Source organism: Trematomus bernacchii, unplaced genomic scaffold (genome assembly GCF_902827165.1).
Source record: "Trematomus bernacchii unplaced genomic scaffold, fTreBer1.1, whole genome shotgun sequence".
NCBI classification, from domain to species: Eukaryota; Metazoa; Chordata; class Actinopteri; order Perciformes; family Nototheniidae; genus Trematomus; species Trematomus bernacchii.
In genome coordinates this window covers 64402-82500 of record NW_022987640.1, presented here as the reverse complement: position 1 = coordinate 82500, position 18099 = coordinate 64402, and the positions used below count along the sequence as shown (strand labels likewise).

Here is an 18099-nt window from a genome sequence, read left to right as displayed (position 1 = left end):
TTGCTCGCCTGTTCCACTCTTTGTTTTCCGAATGCCAGGAAGTATTCTTGCCTCGCTTCTGAAGCAAGACGCTCGGGAAGACATGTGCTACCAAGCAAGCGTACTCGAGATTGAGAAACACCCACGGGTTCTTCTGCTCTGACAGCCAGGCATGATGGGTAATCTGTGACGTTTCGCTCTCTCAAAAGTTGGGCCATTTTGCCCTCATGCGACCAATGAGCAGCTCTCATAGGAAAGAACGAGACCCCGCCTCCCACACTGTTTCCAGTTCTTATTAAACATCCATGGAAAACCCCTGACCGATGGTAAATAATAGCTTGTGTGTACTTTGTGTTTGTTGATGACGACGCGCAGTTCTCCCAGAAGGCCGTGCGCCAGGCTGGATCCTCCGTGAGAGGAGAGCAGCTTCCGGACCGTCTGCTGAGCGCGCTTCCTCACTCGATAGCTGCGAGACAGAATCACTGCAACTGTGGCACGATGATACATGCTGCAGGAGGACAAGAGAGGAGAAATACACAAGGGATTAAAGGAGAAATCTGCACAGAAAGCAGATTAGATTAAATATGCAGGCAACTTAAAGGAAGAAATAACTTATTAAACTAGTGCAGTTTAGTCTCATTCATCAAGTCGTATGATCGCTTCTTTACTAACACACGACTTTGCACCAGATCTTTAATATTAGAACACTCTGGACTTTTACACATCGAGAAGCATGCCTGTGCAAATGTGAGCGTTTGTTTAAGATGAGTTTATGACCGAGTTAGTTTGAAGGTCTCCACATGTCAAAGAAGGACAGACTCACTGTGATTGGCTGTTGTTGAACCTGTGAGCGTGATCCAGGAAGAGCCTCTCACAGAGCTGCAGCACGGTGAGCAGAGCTGCAGGGAAAACACAGGAACATCAATTCATGTCTTTATATTTATCACTTAATCAGAGGTGGGAAGTAGTGGAGTACAAATACTTTGTTAATAGCCGCTTTCACACCAAGTACTTTGCTGTACTTAGTGCCCCGGCACTTATTACCCTAGGGCACTAAGTACCAATCGCGTTCACACCGGAGTACTTTTCCCTGAGGGAAGATTACGCAAATGAAGCCGCTGACGTCACTTCTTCTTCTTCTGCTTTGGGTTTACTGGCAGGCCGCAAACAACTTCACGGTGTATACTGCCACCCGAAGTCCCCGGCCGGAAGTCCCCGGAGTTGGGGACTGGCTTCAGTAGAAGCTGCTGGGACTCCCAGCAGCTTCTACTGAAGCCTTCCGAGTAAATCGCCAGAACGCCGACACCTCCTCATCTCCACCGCTCCCATGTTTTATTTTGTGTTGCCATAAGTTAGTCTCTCTCCGTTGGTGCGCGGGGCTAATGCTAATGCTAATAATGCTAATGCCAGCAAATACAATGGCGGCGTCAAAAAACTTTTCAGAGTTTTACGGGGCGTGGTTTGCAATTCGGCCAGCCAATAGAAATTGGTACTTTTTTGGTACCACCTCTCTAGCAGGCACTGAAAATGGGGGTAAAAGTTCCCGGCACTAAGTACTCTTTTTTGGTGTGAACGCGACATCAGGGGTACTAACGGAAAAAGTACTCCGGCCTGCTGTAGTTAAGTACATTTTTCTGGTATCAGTACTTTACTCCACTACTTATTTTTCTGACGACTTTTTACTTTCTACTTCTTACATTTTGAACACAAATACCTGTACTTTCTACTTCTTACATGTTGAACACAAATACCTGTACTTTCTACTTCTTACATGTTGAACTCAAATACCTGTACTTTCTACTTCTTACATGTTGAACTCAAATACCTGTACTTTCTACTTCTTACATGTTGAACACAAATACCTGTACTTTCTACTTCTTACATGTTGAACACAAATACCTGTACTTTCTACTTCTTACATTTTGAACACAAATACCTGTACTTTCTACTTCTTACATGTTGAACACAAATACCTGTACTTTCTACTTCTTACATGTTGAACACAAATACCTGTACTTTCTACTTCTTACATGTTGAACACAAATACCTGTACTTTCTACTTCTTACATGTTGAACACAAATACCTGTACTTTCTACTTCTTACATTTTGAACCCAAATACCTGAACTTTCTACTTCTTACATGTTGAACCCAAATACCTGTACTTTCTACTTCTTACATGTTGAACACAAATACCTGTACTTTCTACTTCTTACATGTTGAACACAAATACCTGTACTTTCTACTTCTTACATGTTGAACTCAAATACCTGTACTTTCTACTTCTTACATGTTGAACACAAATACCTGTACTTTCTACTTCTTACATTTTGAACACAAATACCTGTACTTTCTACTTCTTACATTTCCCAAACAGGCTGGTTCCTTTAGTTTGAATGTGTGTTTGGTGGCGTGATCATTATAATTTAGAGTCATTGCGTGCCTATTGATTTGAACACGATCCGTGTATCCATCATTTCCTGGTCTTCTCTAAAGAAGAGGGACCAATGAAAACATTGTCATGTTGCCGTTGTTCAGCATGGAAACATTCATTAGCTAACAATGACATTATTGTTCTATTAATATAAAGGGAGGTCAGGTACTCTTTAAAACAGCTGCTAGTTATGGGTACTTTTTACTGAAGTACATTTCAAAGCCCTCTTTACTTTTACTTGAGTAAAGAAGTTTAGTCAGTACTTCTACTTTTACCAGAGTATTTTTAAACACGAGTATCTGTACTTCTACTTGAGTAAAGGACGTGTGTACTTTTGTCATCTCTGCACTTAATTTATAGCTTTTACGCTATTAAGATATATATTGCCTTACTCTCGTCGTTGGCCTGAGAGAGGAACTTCTCTGTGGTGAGCAGCGGCTTCTTCTCATCCAAGATCAGGCTCCAAAAGTTGGAGAACTTCGCCTCTGCAGAGAAAAAAATACAGAAATAAAATCACTTTACAGCCTTGCATGCTCCAATGAGTGAGAAACATGCATCGCCAAGATGCCAGCAGGCCACGGCGATATAAAGAAAATCCAATACTATGATATTTTTTACCAATTACGTCAATATTTTTGACAGATAAGTAGGGTTTACGATTGGTGATTGCACGAAATATTTAAAAATGACAAAGAAAAACAGTAGAACATTTAAAAAAGACTGGTAAATATAACATGAACGTGCATCATGAGACATTCCTCAAACAAATACTGTCAACTTTGCTGCCTCTTTTATATCTGAGATAAATCATTTTATTTTCCATATTACTTAATTTAAAAATGTTTTGTATATTTATATGCCTTGTCAACAATTTCTTTAGATTTTATAGTATATTTTCTAATAGTTTTTATAGTAGTTTTATATTTTCTCCTATTTTAAAACCTTATTTCTTTGACTGTGTTTATGTATGCATCATTACACACCAGAGCAAATCCCTTTTATGTCTAAACCTACTTCTGATTCTGATCATTAACTTACTTAACTAAAATGCAGTTTTTCAAACCAGGATAAAAAATTACGATTTCGACAATTTAAGACGATATCTTGTCTAATTTTTTTTTACTTTTATGTATGCACCACGACATCAAGTCAAATTCGTGTCAACCTATCTGCTGATTCTGATTGTCATATCACAATATTAATATACACAACACATATCCCCTCACCTGACTGTGTCTCCAGCAGGGCGAGACGACTCAACAGAACCGACGCTGCCACGCCCTCTGAAAGCAGTGCATGCTGGGAGCTTTGTGCCGCAGCCTTCTCCACGGTTTGCAGGAGCAACGGCACGAGGTCTGAGGCCTGAGCCAGAGTGTCTCCTGAAGAGAAGAGAGGAAAGGTGGATTTAGATCAAGTTCAATTAAAGGTCTCCTATTGTACTATTTTTAGGCATTTATTATAGGTCTCAGATATATATACAAATATATATATGTTTTGCTCAAAATACCAAACAGATCGTCTCTATTTCAGCCCTGTTACTAAAGTGCTGATTCTGGGTCCGTAGCTCTAAAAAAAATATACGCCATATCATGTTCCAAACCACATCAAGGATTGTTTCTGAAACAGTATGGAGCTCAAAGGCTTTCTAAAGGCTGTATAAAAGACATTAAAAAGTGCATTTTGCATGATAGGAGACCTCTAAGAAATACTGACACGTTTCTGGACAGGATAAATAAAGCTTGTTTGGGTATTTTTGTACAAATTCTACATTTGAAACCCTATTTAATCTATGTAAAACTCTTATTTTGTCTGTATGAAGCATAGTGACGGACCTCTGAAGGCCCCCAGCAGGGTCTGCAGGTAGGCGTGTCTCACGGAGGAGGTGGAGGTCTTCAGGCTGAACGCTTTCTTCAGCCAGTCCAGCAGGGCGGAGGGAACTTCCACCGTGAGGCGGCCGCTCCACTGAGAGAGGACCGACACCGCGTGGACCAGCGTGCCCTCGTGAACTACAGAGACACACAGAGGAGTTAGATAATGAGCGAGGGCTGCAACGGTTACATAAGCGTAGTAAAATCCTAAAATACTTATATTTTCCACCTAAATGCAGACATATTAAGTGCATATATCGGTAACCGGCCTAAATGAGTTGTAAAACATTGACAAAAATCTCTCTTATCAATATATATATATAATATAAGTTGAATACATTTCAGATTTATTTTTTTTAAGTAATTTTTGGTGCAGAAAATGCTAATAACACTGACCAAGAACAATGCTTATGAACACTTGATTCCCTCTTCATAAATCAAATTATTATTCAAATATGTGCAATCAGCCAAAATTAAATATATATATATAAAAATATCTACTAAAACCCAACACCAAGCTGCAACGACTAGCCGATAAACTGTATAAATAAGAATATTTGATAACAAAGATATAATTTGTGCCAAAATACTTTTAACCTGGTTTCTTATTTCATATTAAAGTGAACATGTTTGGGTTTTGGATTGAACAAAGTGGACATTTAAAGACCTTGGATTTGAGAAACTGGTTTGTCATTTTATATTATTTTCTGACATTTAATAGACCAAGCAATTGAGAAATTAATCGGTAATGGCAATAATACTTATATTTGCTTCCTTATCCCTCATTATGAACACATAGTAAGTGAATCCATACCTTCCTGCTGGAGGTAAGGGATGAACATCACAGCGACGGCAGAGCTCAGCGTCTGGCTCGATGTTCCCGACACGGAGTGATGGCTGCAGCTGGAGATGCCTGAGGTGAAGATATGCACCTTTAAAATAAGCTGCATCTCATAGACATCCCATAATAAGTGTTTGCAATGCAAGGCTTCTCACCTGACAACACACACATCTTCTGGGCAACGACTGTGAGCTTTCCCTCGGACCCTGCAAACACAGGAAGTATAAAAACATTGTGAGGCGTGAGTTTATTCATATTGCACATTTCAACACAAAAGCCAAGAGAGTAACCTAAAATAAAACAAGCTAAAGTAATGTCAAGACAGTAAAGCTGCTTAGTTACTGGGAAAAACGCCAAATAAAACGTTTGGTTATACGTTTATAATCTGATTTTTCAAACGGGACAAATGCACACTCGGCAAAGTCAGAGTGTTTTTCGACTAATTTTTGGCACCTTTAGGGTGAATGCTTATAAGATTCTCAGTTTTAAATCCTGCATATAAGCACTCATTTGGGTGGAAAAAGGTGTATTATAGGTTATTAATTGAGTATTATTCAGAATTTATTTTACTTTGAGAGTTTAAAAGGAAGACTCAAAGAGAGACACATAAAAAAACAACTATTAATGGTCAATTTACACTTTTTATAAACCAGGAATTGCGGTGCATTTTCGACGTCAAACACGACACACCACGTAGAAAACCCCCACAAAGACATACTCGTCCACTGGCACAGGAAACGACTCGTCCACTGGCACAGGAAACGACTCGTCCACTGGCACAGGAAACGACTCGTCCACTGTGTTTAAATCTCTTGCATTGAGCACTGATTCTGGTGAAATTTACCCCCGAGGATCATGAAGAGGTGCGTGACGATGTCCTGCACGGCGGACGGATCGCTGCACTGCTTCGCCAGGTTCTGCATGGCCTGCACCGCCTCCTCCGCCAGCTGCACGTTGTTCGCCTTCAGCTGGCCTGAGACACACAGCACAGACATATATTACAACTTCAAAATCACACCCTCATGACCGCTGAGTGCATGCTTTAGGGATTTGTTCCAGAAGATGCAAACTAAACTAAACTAACTAAACTAGCGTCTTTTGAGGTCTTACTTGCGATGGCTTTTCCGATATCCATGGCGTACTGACTGAGGTCCAGAGTTAGAGCCGAGATCAGACAGGAAACAGCTGGAGAGAAAACACAAAATGTTCTTATTAGTACTGACGACGATTTAAATAAAACAATAACAAACCTGTGATTCATGTCAATAACCTGCTTAACAAACTGAGGGTTAGGCTAGGTTTCTTTTACAGGAACAAGTCCTGTTTCTCGCTTGAGGCCAGGAAAAGCCTCCGTGACCTTTTGACCTGTGCTGGACTATGGTGATGTGTTATATATGAATGCACCTGCCAATTACCTGAGCAAGTTAGATGCTGCGTATCACAGCGCACTGAGATTTTTGACAAATTGTAAAGCACTTACGCATCACTGTACCCTGTATACCAAGGAGGTTTGCCATCACTTACTGTACGGAGGCTCAGTCTCTGGTACACGTTTATTTACAAAGCCATGTTGGATAAACTACCATCTTATATCTGCTCCCTGATCTCTCGGCGAATTGAAAGTACTTATTGCCTGAGATCGCATGCTGTGGTTTTATTAAATGTGCCAAGTGCTAGGACTGTCTTAGGGAAGAAAGCTTTTAGATGTGCAGCTCCACTAACTTGGAATAGTCTGCAAAAAGAATGGAAACTGAGCAATCTGGTACCACTACATGTTTTTAAAGCTCGGTTGGATGCTACACAATCAGATGCTGTTGGTACCTGTACATGTGGATAGATATGTCAATTGTAATCCCTGTAATTTTTGCTGTATGAAAATGTCCTTTTGTTGTTCTGTTTATGTCTTTATGTCTTCATGTGGAACCTACTGCTGCAGGTCTCCCTTGAAAAAGAGATCATTGATCTCAAAGGGATTTCATCTGGATAAATAAAGGTTTTGAATTGAATCTGTGATAAGTCATGTCACGTGGCAGTGAAATAGTTGCTCCTCGGTTTAAGAACGCCCAACGCTACAAATCAATGATTTCAGTGAGCTAAGGTCTGCAGTTTGGAAAAGATTCAATCTAATTCTGATTTGTACTTCCACTCCCACTTTCCTCAGCATATTTTGTACATGAAAGTGAGACCTGATGAGACCTGATGAGACCTGATGAGACCTAATGAGACCTAATGAGACCTGATGAGACCTGATGAGACCTGATGAGACCTGATGAGACCTGATGAGACCTGATGAGACCTGATGAGACCTAATGAGACCTGATGAGACCTGATGAGACCTGATGAGACCTGATGAGACCTGATGAGACCTGATGAGACCTGATGAGACCTGATGAGACCTGATGAGACCTGATGAGACCTAATGAGACCTGATGAGACCTGATGAGACCTAATGAGACCTGATGAGACCTAATGAGACCTGATGAGACCTGATGAGACCTGATGAGACCTGATGAGACCTGATGAGACCTGATGAGACCTGATGAGACCTGATGAGACCTGATGAGACCTGATGAGACCTGATGACTTATGTTTTGAGGGTCAATTTGAAGTGTTTTCAAGTCAAAATCTTTTTCGTTTAGAGACCCCTTTTCTTGAACTGCTTATCGTTTTGGATTGCATGTCACCAGCCTCGCTCAATAGTGGAAGGTTTGAAAGCCACAATATTCAGGGTTGATTTACAAATCTTCACTTCTGTTTTTAGTCAGGACTTATCTAAAACAATGGTTAGGAAAGCGTCTCACTCCGCATGGCGTTCTCAGGGATGTTTAAGTGTTAAAATTACAAAGATGGTAAAAGGTATTGATGTAATCTTTGCTTTATGGTGTGACATTCTGATCATTATTACGACAATACAATCGGTTATGGGAAACTAGACATACTAAAGTTAGAAACACACGGTTGTTCTTTGTTCTATGTCTTAAAAATAAAGCGTCTTTTGGGGGTTTGTCCCACTACTAGTGTGCAGAGTTTAGCTCATTTGAATGAATGCACCAGCAAGGGTTTGGCTTCTTTAACCTGTTAAGCCCCGAGCCTGTTTTTCATGTTTCAGGCTCGAAAATGACATGCCCAAAACAAATGACTACAACTTAACTTCTAAAAGGGTTATATGAATAATTTATTTTATCAAAGCAAGGTTACATCTGTGAGTTGGATGTAGAAGTGTCAGAATCAATATAGATTAATTAGAGTGAATTCAGATGGAACATAGCAAAAAAAGGTAAATTCTTACCTCCGCCTAAAGAAAAACCATTACTTATAGTGAAAACCACCCTTGAATGATGGGATGGTAGACTAAAAGCTTTAGGAATCCAAACTATAACATATAATAAGTACCCTGTATCAAGATTGAGGCAAAACAAGTAAAATTTGACCTTTTTAGAGAGGTTTAGCAAAAAAAGTTCCAGGCGGAATAAGCTTTCGGCACATTTGGGTACATCTGGTTCCATTTGACCTTTTTCAGGTACCAGACTATAAAAATGGTGTATTACATTGAATTATCACCATAGGTAAAGAAAAGACCCGCCGACGGGGTCTTTGGGGCTTAACAGGTTAATAGCCAATATCCCTGCACTTCTCTTGTTGTTCCAAGTGTGTTTCTTTTTGCTTCATTGCACGTGTTGTAAGTCTGACTGTAGTGTGAAGAGTTCTCACTCTGCATGGCGTTCTCGGGGCTCCTCAGCATGGTTTTCTGCAGAGTCGGGAGCAGCAGGTCTTTGAACTCCGAGTGAGAAACGTGACGCAGGAAGGAGCTGCTTCGGTCCAGGATGTGCTGCTGGGGCTTGGTTTTACTCATGAGGACCGACTTGATGTACAGGTCCAACACGGCACTCTGGAAAGGACAACATATAAACATCTCAGATGACATTAACTTCTGTACGGCGGCGGCGGCAGGGAGTGTGTGTGTGTGTGTGTGTCTACAGAAGGCCCAGTTGTGATAGACACGGTTCACCAACTAGTATATGCTTTTGATGTAATTTAATAATTGTACTATAGTTAACATATTTTTTTATCTAGAAAAATGTAAGTATTGCATCAGGCTTCGATATCTACAGATAGGCAAAGAAAATACTTGCTACTGTATGAAATGTGCTTTATAAATAAACTCACCTTAGTTATCAACTCTACAATACCAATAAAGGTTTGGGATTTGAATCCTAGAATCTCACCTTGTGTTTCTCGATGGTGGCTTTCTCTTTCTGCGCGGTGCAGAAGTCCAAACACACGCCCAGCATGGCCAGAGTGACGGGGCTGGGGTCCAGACTCAGCAGGGTGCCGACGTACTGGTCCACCAGACCTGGGTTCTGAGAGGGAGCGGAGCACAGGGCGTTTAATACCAGGAGAAATTAAAGGAGGAACCATCTCGTTTTCAAGAGGGTCATTCACACAAAACTTCAACTACTACTACAACTCCTACTACTACAACTCCTACTACTACTACTACAGCTACTACAACTCCTACTCCTACTACAACTCCTACTACTACTACTACTACAACTCCTACTCCTACTACAACTCCTACTACTACTACTACTACAACTCCTACTACAACTCCTACTACAACTCCTACTACAACTCCTACTACAACTCCTACTACTACTACTACTACTACAGCTACTACAGCTACTACAACTCCTACTACTACTACTACAACTCCTACTACAACTCCTACTACTACTACAGCTACTACAACTCCTACTACTACTACTACAACTCCTACTACAACTCCTACTACTACTACAGCTACTACAACTCCTACTACTACTACTACTACTACAGCTCCTACTACTACTACTACTACTACAACTCCTACTACAACTCCTACTACTACTACAGCTCCTACTACTACTCCTACTACTACAACTCCTACTACTACTACAGCTACTACAACTCCTACTACAACTCCTACTACTACTACTACTACTACTACAGCTACTACAACTCCTACTACTACTACTACTACTACTCCTACTACAACTCCTACTACTACTACAGCTACTACAACTCCTACTACTACTACTACTACTACAGCTCCTACTACTACTACTACAACTCCTACTACAACTCCTACTACTACTACAGCTACTACAACTCCTACTACTACTACTACTACTACAGCTCCTACTACTACTCCTACTACTACAACTCCTACTACTACTACAGCTACTACAACTCCTACTACAACTCCTACTACAGCTACTACAACTCCTACTACAACTCCTCCTACTACTACAGCTACTACAACTCCTACTACTACTACAGCTACTACAACTCCTACTACTACTACTACTACTACTACAGCTACTACAACTCCTACTACTACTACAGCTACTACAACTCCTACTACAACTCCTACTACAACTCCTACTACAACTCCTACTACTACAACTCCTACAACTTCTACTACTACAACTCCTACTACTACAACTACTACTACAGCTACTACTACAGCTACTACAACTCCTACAACTTCTACTACTACTACAACTCCTACTACTACAACTACTACTACTACTACTACTACAGCTACTACAACTCCTACTACTACTACAGCTACTACAACTCCTACTACTACTACTACTACTACTACAGCTACTACAACTCCTACTACTACTACTACTACTACAGCTACTACAACTCCTACTACAACTACAGCTACTACAACTCCTACTACAACTCCTACTACAACTCCTACTACAACTCCTACTACAACTCCTACTACAACTCCTACTACAACTCCTACTACAACTCCTACTACAACTCCTACTACAACTCCTACTACAACTCCTACTACAACTCCTACTACAGCTCCTACTACAGCTCCTACTACAACTCCTACTACAACTACTACTACTACAACTCCTACTACAGCTCCTACTACAGCTCCTACTACTACAACTCCTACTACAACTACTACTACTACAGCTACTACAACTCCTACTACAGCTCCTACTACAGCTCCTACTACAACTCCTCCTCCTACTAATACTACAGCTACTACAACTCCTACTACTACAACTCCTACAACTCCTACTACAGCTCCTACTACTACAGCTACTACAACTCATACTACTACTACTACAACTACAACTACTACTACTCCTACTACTACTACAGCTACTACAACTCATACTACTACTACTACTACTACTACAACTACTACTACTCCTACTACTACTACTACTACTACAGCTACTACAACTCCTACTACAGCTACTACAGCTACTACAGCTACTACAACTCCTACTACTACAACTTCAACTCCTACTAGTAGAAGCCAAGAGCCAGGCCATGACAGTCATTCACACAAAACTACAGAAAATACAGCACATAATACAAAACGTTCCTATACACAAGAATAAAGAAGCTCTCCCAAGCTTACCATCAGCAGCAAATAACCACTCTTTTAAACTGTGCAATTCACCATGAATATCTTGAGCTTTGATTTATGGTCAAACATATATATATATATATATATGTTTAAATGGATTTCGCAGATGTATTACTCACTTCCTTCCACAGCTGACTGAGGTGTTTGAGGCTGGATTTCTGGGCCGTGGACTTGGCTCCGCCCACAACATCCGCCACCAGAAGGCTCTGAACCTCCACCTGAAAGAGAGGAAAGCAACACTTTAAATATAAAACACTGACGCCGGTGAAATGTGGGGAAACACTGTGTTAAAAACAGACATATTGATACTGACCATTTTCTTCCAGACAGGTCCTTCTTTTTTCTCCGGGGATGAGAACACAGCGGGGACCAACAGGCAGGTCCAGGACAGCCCGATGAAGGCAGCAGAGCCGGCGCTTTTACTGCAAATATAACAATATTTTTAATATAGCAGCTTTCATACAAAGCGACAAAGAGATAAAAGAAAGAAACACAGAACATGAAGTGGACTAGAAACCACATTAAAGGTCTCCTATTATACTACTAGTTTCTACTCAGCAGAAACTCAGCTAAATGCTGCCGTGATGAAACACCATCATGTTCCAAACCACATCAAGGATTATTTCTGAAACAGTATGGAGCTCAGGTTATACCAAAAGGTGAGTTCCTTTTTATTTCCTGCTTCTTTACACACATACTCTCTCCAGTACAGGTTAGCTCTGAGTGTTAGCGATGCTAATATAAACAAAGACCATATTACGTCCAAAACACGTCGCTCATTGTTTCTGATAGCAACGTTTCCGATAGGTCAGTGGGTGTAAAGCCCGCCCACATTTCAGATATTACGTCATAACGGCAGAAAATCTGGATCAGCTCCGTTTTTAGAGATGTGGGTACGGAGGAAAAGAGAGGGTTTTGTTTTCTGACACTTTGAGAGTTCCCTGACACACCGGGGACACGTATTTATGTATAAAAGACATCAGCATGATAGGAGACCTTTAAACCCTCTGAATCTTGAGTACCTGGGCGTCCCGCTCTTGCTGATGACTCCGCTGCTCAGCAGGCTGTGGAGGAGACTCGTCACCAGGATGTCCGGCTGGGTTTCTGCCAGCTGGGAGATGACGGAGAGCAGCTCTCTGCGGGAGGCGGCATCTCTGAGGAGCACACACACATACAGGTCAACACAAAGGACTCAGATATAAGTCTATAAGATCCACTGTGATGGGTTCGGGAAACAGTAAAACAGGGGGAAATATGTTGAATATAAAAAGGTTAGAAAAGTGTTAAAATAACTATAATTTCACGGGAAGACTCGGGGTCGAGGAATGTGAGGATCTGGTGAGGGATGTTTCCAAATATCTGGAACAAACTCCCAGAAACCTGCAGGTCCGCTGCAACTCTTACTACTTCTAAATCCAGCCTGAAAACGTTTCTTTTTGCCGCTGCTTTTAATTGAACTATTCACATCTTACACTGCTCTGTAACTTCTATCCATGTTTTATTATCTCTACTTTTTAATGTGTTTCATGCTCTTAATGTCTTTCATTTTTGTAAAGCACTTTGAATTGCCTTGTGTGGAAAAGTGCTACACGAATAAACGTGCCTTGCCACTGCAGGCCAATGCAACAGTAGCTAGATATTGCTGCAGCAACAGGTTATAGAAACTTGTGTTCATTGCGGAGAAGATCTATCCTGCATTTTTGTTTAATTAAAACATGTTATTGTTAAATTCATTTAAACTGAGAAATACTTTTTTTTAAATATACATTTTTTGTCCAAGTTTTGCCTGAATGAACATTATCATTTTTGTCTTAAATGTGCCTTTTTTGCATTCTTGCAATGAGTTGATAACACTTCTTCAAATATAAACCCTCCATAATGCTGTACACGCTTTCCTCTGCTGTCAAGCCATCATTTCCCACACCGCCAAATGTAATCAAGATTTCTGTTTACTGTAAATTGGTATTTCAACATGTATATTTTCTACTTTTTTTAATGCTGTTTTATTTCTATTTGAGATGTTACGCAAACATTCCCCACATTGGGATCAATAAAGCACATCTTATCTTATCATTGAAAATATAAGATGTATACAATTATAAAATGATTATTGCATCATGCTGACAGAAGCTTCCATCAATCCCATATATCAACGAGGACAGGCTCAACAACACAAACACCTCCCTCTACATGCAATGCAAACATATCATTTAATATAAACAAAAACACAACTAAATGAGGTTTAATCGATTAATAATCCAGCTTCCACTCACTTGTATCTGTGCGGCGTGAGACAGAAGAGCTTGCATAATCCTTTGATGGCAGGCTCAGGTAACTCTGGAGAAAGAGATTTTAAAGAAGCGTTAGTGGTGATGATAGCAGTTATTTTAATCGGAGGGATCTTGATCATCCTGAAGAACATTATCCCTTACTTATAGCATTCATTTTAAACGTAAACGGGTGGAAAATGAGACGTTAAATCCCCTCACCTTTGCCCTTTGTACACAGTTTCAGCGCCCCAAAGATCTCCTTGCGCTCCTTCACACTGGCTGTGGTCACATTGGCAGCAAATTTCTTCAGTGTGTCTGAAACCTGGAGAAATAAATCACAAGATGCTCAGTTCATGATCACATGGGGGAGGGAGGGCTGGTAATACTTACATTTTTAAGAACCTTTTGTAATTTAAAGGGTGTTATTGTCACATGAACAGCAATTAAAACCAAGCAGTCATTGGCATTGTTTGTAATGCTCATTAAATATGTATATAAAAGACGGATATGTGCAATAACACGGCCAGTAAATATAAAACCTTTTAGAAGTACTCGGATCTTGTATTTGAGTAAAAGTACTCAGATCTTGTACTTGAGTAAAAGTAGAAGTACTCAGATCTTGTACTTGAGTAAAAGTAGAAGTACTCAGATATTGTACTTCAGTAAAAGTAGAAGTACTCAGATCTTGTACTTGAGTAAAAGTAGAAGTACTCAGATCTTGTACTTGAGTAAAAGTAGAAGTACTCAGATATTGTACTTCAGTAAAAGTAGAAGTACTCAGATCTTGTACTTGAGTAAAAGTACTCAGATCTTGTACTTGAGTAAAAGTAGAAGTACTCAGATATTGTACTTCAGTAAAAGTAGAAGTACTCAGATCTTGTACTTGAGTAAAAGTACTCAGATCTTGTAGTTGAGTAAAAGTAGAAGTACTCGGATCTTGTACTTGAGTAAAAGTAGAAGTACTCGGATCTTGTACTTGAGTAAAAGTAGAAGTACTCAGATCTTGTACTTGAGTAAAAGTAGAAGTACTCAGATCTTGTACTGAGTAAAAGTAGAAGTACTCAGATCTTGTACTTGAGTAAAAGTAGAAGTACTCATACTTTACATACTTGTGCAACATTTATGCTTTTATTGTATTTTTTTCAATATATTATATAAATAATGCCACGTATACCAAAGCAAATTCTTCACATGTATAATCCTACTTGGTAATAAAATGGATTCTGATATTACTAGCTGCTTCAATATTTGTATATGGTCACAAAAAACTGCTACTTTGTTTTGATTAAATAGCTATTTATATTGTATCCTATTTATTGATTTTGTCGTCCTTTATTCTACCGAGAGGGATCAGCATTTTATTATGTATTATCATACCTTTTACTGCTGTGTCTATGTAACTGTTAAAGTGTTTTGAGCTGCACCTATTCCATGAAAAGAGCTATACAAATGAAGCTTATTATTATTATTATTACTTTGTTTTTAATACGGTTTACATGGTGTTGTTTTAACCTATAGTTGTTTTATTGTTAATAAAGTGTGCCTACTTTGTTATATAGTATGTAAGTCTACTCTTCTTACTTTAATCTGCACTGTCTTTTTGCTGTAATGCAGTACATTTCCCCGTTGCAGGACAAATAAAGGATTTTAAACATATGGTTAAAATGTGAAATATGACTAATGTAAGTTTTAGGTTTGTTCTTCAATTGTACTTCATATTACTTTTAAAATACAAAGACAGAAGTGTTCCCTTTTTCGGGTCTGCAAAAAAAGTGAATAGCAGCACACACTGAGGTCCATGTGTTTAAACTTTGTCAACATGCTAACTAACTACAATAGATTTAAAGAACCCACTCTTTATCATTAAACTCCTTATAGAAGGCGTGGCTTAGTGTATCATCACACGAGATGCTAGTCTGCTTAATTTAGGTTAATTCAAACAGTTTACATTAAGGACATTAAGTTAAAACACCAGAAGATATAGATTACAAAACAATAAATCATGAAATTAAAACCTAATCTCAATGCTACCGTTAGCATGGTGACGTCACAGCACGTTAGCATCCAGCTAACAGCCTGCTATCAGCTTTTATTGAACACCGTCTTTAAATCGCGAAACACAGCAGTGTGTTTATAAATCGGAAGTAAACATATACTTGATTGGGTTTTTGTAGCATTCTTGAATTCATGAATGAAAGCGGAAAATGTTTTAAAAACCAGCCTCACAAACCTGCGTGTCCGCCGCCATCTTGCCGGTCTTGCTGCAGGAAGAACTTGCTGATGTCACTTCCGGGTCACAAAAGCTACGTACGTGATTTTTTCGAATTGTTATTTGATACTTATGTATTTATCCCTATTGTATATGCTTTAAATAACAATAGTATAAGTATGTATTGCTTTATTCGTGTATTTAAATCGTTTATGTGGAGTTACATGTCTGAAATATTTTTGTCAATAAAAAAATAAAATCGAAACCAAAAGCAGAGATGGGAGAAGTACTTAGATCTGGTACTTGAGTAAAAGTAGAAGTACTTAGATCTGGTACTTGAGTAAAAGTAGAAGTACTCAGATCTTTATTCCACAGGCCATAAGACTGCTAAACACCAGGGGCCTCATTTATAAAGGGATATACGCTCAAAAAATGGCGTACGCCAGTTTCTACGCAATGTTTGCGATTTATAAAATACTAACTTGACGGGAAAATGTGCTGTCCTCCACGCAAACTCTAACCCATGCGTACGCACTAAGCACAACAACGGGAGAGACGAGAAACTGCGACACCGTTGGCAGAAGGAAGAATGGAGAGAAATATGTGGAAATAAATAAAATGTTACCTCTCATTTATCATATATGAAGAATTCATTTTCAAACATTGATTAAAGCCAACCTTAAAATGATTAAACAAACGCCTGTTTGAGACTCCTCAGTGCACACAAAAACATAACTTGGAGAAATAAATAAATACGGATATGTTATTTAAAACCACCTCGAATATGTTGTGTTAATGTTATGAAATGTTTTCTCATAAATGATGCGGTAAGCAGGAGGACAGAATTACGTCTAAACTGACGCCGTTTTGCATTTCTATAGGTTGTAGATACGAGCATGGTTTTATATACTATCACGTTTAATCGTGTTTTATGCCGTTTGCCAAGACTTGATAAGTCGCTCGTAAAACACAGGAGGTATGGAAACTAAGAACACCATATGTGGTAAATTGTACAGCTAATATAACACAACACATTAGTTGTATTTCATTTAACTGGTGGATATATAGTTGCTGATCGACAGCTGGAACACAAACCACCAAATACAACAAAAATAATTCAGATCCAGTCGTCATGACTCCACTCCGGAGGGATTCCCCGATCATTTCTTACAGTTTCTCATCAAGGGGGTGTCTCCTGTCCCCGGGACAAACACACTGCCTGAGGAAGGTTATGTGTATTTTTTTTGTCATTAACTTTTTTCGGACCACTTATATATTTATTTTGGTGACGATCCGACCTCCATGGTGCTACTCTGGTTCAAACTGCATCCACCAAACAATATGATTTATCTCGACCTCCCCACAATAACCAAAATGACACGGTGTGAGATGTCTTTTTTAGCTGTTCTGTCGTCATTTCCTGCGATCTTCTTCATGCAGTCAGTCAAAATGAATGAATGAATGAATGGGCGTTTCTTTGACTATTTATAGGTAAATATGGGCGTTACGTGAAGCCTGCAAAAGCTGCGCCGCATTTCGAGTCGATTGTGATTTATAAAGGGAAACAGGCGTAGGAAGTGCCGGTACGCACTTCCCTCGCCGGTACGCAATGTTTTGTGAATCGGAAAATGTCGGAACATTTCTGTACCTATTTTTTTGCTTTGTATTACGTAAGCAACCTTCTCACGTCAATCCTACGCAAGGCGTTATAAATGAGGCCCCTGAGCTCTGTAAAGTGCCTCCATAAACATTCATCTATTTGTCATCTTGCAATTGACTTATTTATCTAAATAGTTATCACCGCAATAAGATCTAGTCTCTTTATTTTCCCCTCAAAATGCACCAGATTGATGCATTTAACTCCAAAATTTAAACAAATATCTTATCGGGGGAGCATGCCCCCGGACCCCCCTAGAGGATTTGAGGTCCACCCCCACTTAAAATATCTTCATATGGATAGGTTCCTAAATACATTTGCACTTTTTTTATAAATAGTAACCCATGTCCATATGTATATGTTTGGGTAGTAGATTTAAACTATAGGGCTATCA

General features: G+C 39.5%; 1 protein-coding gene across 1 annotated transcript in view; it reads right to left on the bottom strand.

Annotated features, from left to right (window-relative positions):
- gcn1 (GCN1 activator of EIF2AK4) overlaps positions 1-16087 on the bottom strand; it is a 62098-nt gene extending 46011 nt beyond the window's left edge. Inside the window, 17 exon segments of the mRNA XM_034133244.1 lie at positions 328-487; positions 803-878; positions 2805-2897; positions 3639-3791; positions 4245-4418; positions 5095-5193; positions 5277-5327; positions 5966-6094; positions 6232-6306; positions 8833-9010; positions 9348-9482; positions 11689-11787; positions 11883-11991; positions 12592-12723; positions 13843-13906; positions 14059-14161; positions 16070-16087. Coding sequence (XP_033989135.1) covers positions 328-487; positions 803-878; positions 2805-2897; positions 3639-3791; positions 4245-4418; positions 5095-5193; positions 5277-5327; positions 5966-6094; positions 6232-6306; positions 8833-9010; positions 9348-9482; positions 11689-11787; positions 11883-11991; positions 12592-12723; positions 13843-13906; positions 14059-14161; positions 16070-16087 — 1848 coding nt within the window.
- Positions 16088-18099: the final 2012 nt, after the last annotated feature.